A 4,093-nucleotide genomic window follows, 5' to 3' on the forward strand; every position below is an offset into this window, starting at 1 on the left:
CCCCCCCCCCGCAGCACTAGGCCTGGATCAATGGTGTCCGTCAGCAGCAGCAGGACGCTGGCTGTGGAGTCTGAGCTGTTCAGGGACAGCAGCAGCAGCCTGTTCTCCTTCCTGGAGGAGGACGGGGTCCGCAGCAGCAGCAGCCCGGGGGCCGGGGACCATGAAGGGACCATGCAGAGTTCCAGCCCTGAAGAGAGGGAGGATGGAGAGGAGGAAGAGGAGGAAAAGAAAGGATTAATTCTGCAGATTTTCAGAGGCGTGGCAGATGAGGAGGAGGAGGAGGAGCCTAATCTGCCCGAGTTTTCCTTCCATCCTTCCTCCCCGTTCTCCCCCACTTTGGAGGACATCGAGGAATTCCTGAAGGAAAAGATGGAACAAGTTAAGGAGGAAGCCTCTCCTCTGCCATGCAGCTTCATCAGCTCCTCATCTTCCTCAGCGGAGAGTCAAAGTAAGCCGGTCGGGGCGTCCTCCCCGGAGACCCCCGAGGAAGAGAAATACGCCCCCGGCCAGGCTGAGCCGTCTCCTCCCTGTCCAGCTAACCCCTCGCCAGCCTCCGTGGCCCCGCCCATGCTCCTCAGCGCTCCGGTGGTTCTCCAGCTTCAGCCGGTACCTCTGGCCCAGCCTCAGGCTCCAGCAGGATCTCCTCCATCAGCGCAGAGCGGCATTTGGCTCACCCATCTGGTCATGGGCCTTCAGGGGGCTACGGCTCCAAACCTCACCCTGGTGGCCCCCCAGGTGTCCTCCACACCCACCGGCGCCCTGTTGCCGCTAACCGCTGATAACAAATCAGCCGACCAGAAGTATGTGAAGATCGCACCTCTGCCCATCACCACAAGGACTCTAGAGATCACGGCGGTGGGAGCCGGTCAGGGGGCCGCCATCCTGACGGCTGCAGCCCCCCGGGGGAGCAGGGCATCCCCCACTGAGAGGGTCCATAAATGCTCCCACCCGGGCTGTGGGAAGATGTACACGAAAAGCAGCCATCTGAAGGCGCACTTCCGCCGGCACACGGGGGAGAAACCCTACACCTGTAGCTGGCCGGACTGCGGCTGGAAGTACGTAAGACAGAAAAGCAGAAAAACACGCAGCCGATGTTTTACCGGAAAAATGAACGTTGAGTTAAAGTTATTTACGCAAACCTTTGACCTGCCGTGAAAGAAACGTCGCAAACTCAGAAACTAAACTTTTTACCATGACAGCTGAAACCAGACCGCCACGGATGCTAACGTTAGCCTTAATGTTTCCACTGCTGCCTCTCTTTCCACCAAAAAAAAACAGAGATTCCATCAACCAGGGACCGACCTGCAGGCAGTCAGTACCTGGGACAGTCTACGTGACGTTTTACCCATTTTTAGTAAAGGAAACGATAATAAATGAAACGTGGCTAACTGCTAACGTTGCTAACAACACGTCCACATTGATAAAATCAAGTCATAGGAAAAGTTTGCGAGGAAATAAAGGAGACGGAGAATTTGAGCAAGGATAGAGATTTATTTTTAAATACGAGAATAAAGTAACATTATAAAGTCAAAATGTTATTAGAATAAAGTCGCAACATTACGACAAAGTCCTAATATTAGTAGAATAAAGTTATATTTCATGACGACTCTTACAGGAAGTGCTGTCTTCTTTAAAATAATGAAGTGGAGCATCATGGGAAGTTATACTTTAGCATCAGTTATAAGGAAATATTTAGTCTTTTAGCTTTAAATTACGATCAGAATGTCGGAGACAGTGGCCTGATTGGCTGTCATCTGGTGGGCGGAGCTTTCTTTCTGAAACAGATTTTTGGTTTGATGATTTTATTCTCGTGAAATTTCTTACTTCATTCTCAAAAAACTCATTATTTATTCTCATTTTTATAAAAAAATCTCCACTGCGGCCCTGATTGTAATTCAAAAGAAAAATAAGAATAATGAAAGAAGACTTTAAAGTTACTTTGATCAGTTTCAGTTAAACCTGTAAACTTAATAACATTTAAAGGCCGCTCCTGAAAATCCTGGATTTCCTGAAAAATCCTGGATTTCCTGACAGATTTCCAGAACCGTTCCGAGTCTGAAGGTCCTAAAGGCTTTTCTCTGCGGGGCCGCGTGCAGAAAGAACACGGCGCTCGTTCTAAACGCACTTCCTGCTCGTTATTACATCATCGGCGCGCCTCAGTGACATCAGCCACTTGCTAAAGAAATCAAAAGGTTTTACGGTGTCAGGAGTTCAGAAGGCTGCTAAAGTTAAAGCTGATCATTGTATAGTTTAATAAATCATTGTTTAGGTCGATCTGGACAGTTTAAACCAGAGATTAATCCGGTCATCCCGCGTCAGCAGCAGGGTACTGGTGTCTCTTCTACTGGCGGCTGGTATCTTTAATATTTATCAGATGTGGCAGGGGAGGAAGTTACGGAAGAGGATTAGGGCCACTGAAAAAAAAAGTAAACTGATTTTTAAATTTTATTTCAGTTTAACATGAGAAAAAAGTCAGAATTCTGACTTTTTTCTCATGTTAAACTGAAATAAAATTAAAAAAAAATCAGTAAACTTTTTTTTTCAGTGGCCCTAATCCTCTTCCATAGGAAGTCGCTCCATTCAGATTGAGAGTTATATTTTATTAAACATAAATCCTTTAGCAGCTTCAGTAGCAGAGCTGAACAAACTGCAATGATGCTGTCGTCATGACGACAGCCTGTATAAAAGGTAAAGAAAGCTTAAACCATTTTGCAGGAAAGGACAGAAGGTTGAGCTGTTGGGTCTAAAGTTGAATTTAATCTCCTGTATAAATGATGAAAGTCATGTGACCTGTGACCATGTGACCTGTGACCTTTGCCCTGTCTCCTCTGTCCAGGTTCTCCCGATCCGACGAGCTGTCCCGCCACCGCCGCTCTCACTCAGGCATCAAACCGTACGAGTGCACGCTGTGTGAGAAGAAGTTTGCGCGTAGCGACCATCTTTCCAAACACACTAAAGTCCACCGCAGCTCCAGGCCCGGCAGGGGGATCAGGGCCACCGTCTGACGCCGCCGCTCGCTGCAGACCGCCTCCGGGAGACTCTTTGGTGCTTTGAGACGCAGAACTCTGTGAGGAACCCAGAGAGCGGGCTGCTTCCCTTCCTCTCTCTCCTCCCTGCTTTCATCCGTTTGCATCTGAGGAGCTCGCCTTACACAGAGCAATCAGCTCAGGATGAACTGTGAGCCGAAACAAGACTTCCTGCTTTGATGCACACATAACAGGCGGCCATCTTGCCCGAGGCGCCTCCTCCAGCCACTGCTTGCACTACAGCTCCTGGAACTGAACCAATAATGGGAACATCTGTAATCTCCTCTCTACTTCGGCCAATTATCCGTCTTCCTTGGAGCCAAATGTCAGGGATCCGCTGCACAACAAGCATGTAAACGTTTCTCCCTGATGTGGCCTGGTTAGTGTGAAGCACGGCGGCGCTCAACAGAAACGACCTGCTCCTTCATTTTGCTCTAAATTTGGTCAAACTTTGCAGAAATTCCCAAGTTAATGTTTTATGACTGGGCGCCCGAGTCGCCCAGTCATGGACTCTTTCTCGCTGCCTTTCGTCCTGATCGCTAACCTCTGTTGATCCCAGCGTTGTTCTTCTACAGCTGCTCTTATTAACTGTGATTCCTGGCAGAGAGGCTGAACCAGAAGTTCTGGACCCCCACGGGTTGGAAGCCGCCCCTCTGCATGGACCACCATTTATAAGCTCGTCGTTAGCGGCAGATCAATGTGCAGCCAACTTCTGTGGTGCCCAACGGTGCAGCCTGAGGCACTGCCCTGACTTTATTATAGTAGCACTTACTGTCACCACGGTTCTGTTGGTGTTTAGCTGCAGCAGAAGGTTTAACAGAAAAGCTAACTGTACAATCATGTGGATTAGCTTTAGGCCTGGGCCAGTATAGGATAAAAACCATGTGAGGAGGTAACTGCACCCATCAGGCCCAGTGATTCACACCTTCCACGGTATCCCGGGATGCTTCCTCCTCAGCAGGTGTTCAAACCGCCACAGAATTAATCTAGCTGCTGTTTGAAAGAAAGCAGGTTTCTGGTGTCAGCAGATTGAGCGTCATGTCTGCTAGGAAGTGTGTTGGTGGTGG

General features: G+C 48.9%; 1 protein-coding gene across 1 annotated transcript; it reads left to right on the forward strand.

Annotated features, from left to right (window-relative positions):
- Positions 1 to 22: 22 nt before the first annotated feature.
- Positions 23 to 4,087, forward strand: LOC107081105 (Krueppel-like factor 15). The gene is made up of 2 exons (XM_015369318.1): positions 23 to 1,055; positions 2,837 to 4,087. The coding sequence occupies exons 1-2, from the start codon at positions 31 to 33 to the stop codon at positions 3,003 to 3,005; spliced, it is 1,194 nt and encodes a 397-aa protein (XP_015224804.1). The 5' UTR covers positions 23 to 30; the 3' UTR covers positions 3,006 to 4,087.
- The last annotated feature ends 6 nt before the right edge of the window (positions 4,088 to 4,093 follow it).

This window comes from Cyprinodon variegatus, unplaced genomic scaffold, assembly GCF_000732505.1.
Source record: "Cyprinodon variegatus isolate N-32 unplaced genomic scaffold, C_variegatus-1.0 Scaffold2939, whole genome shotgun sequence".
Taxonomy (NCBI): domain Eukaryota; kingdom Metazoa; phylum Chordata; class Actinopteri; order Cyprinodontiformes; family Cyprinodontidae; genus Cyprinodon; species Cyprinodon variegatus.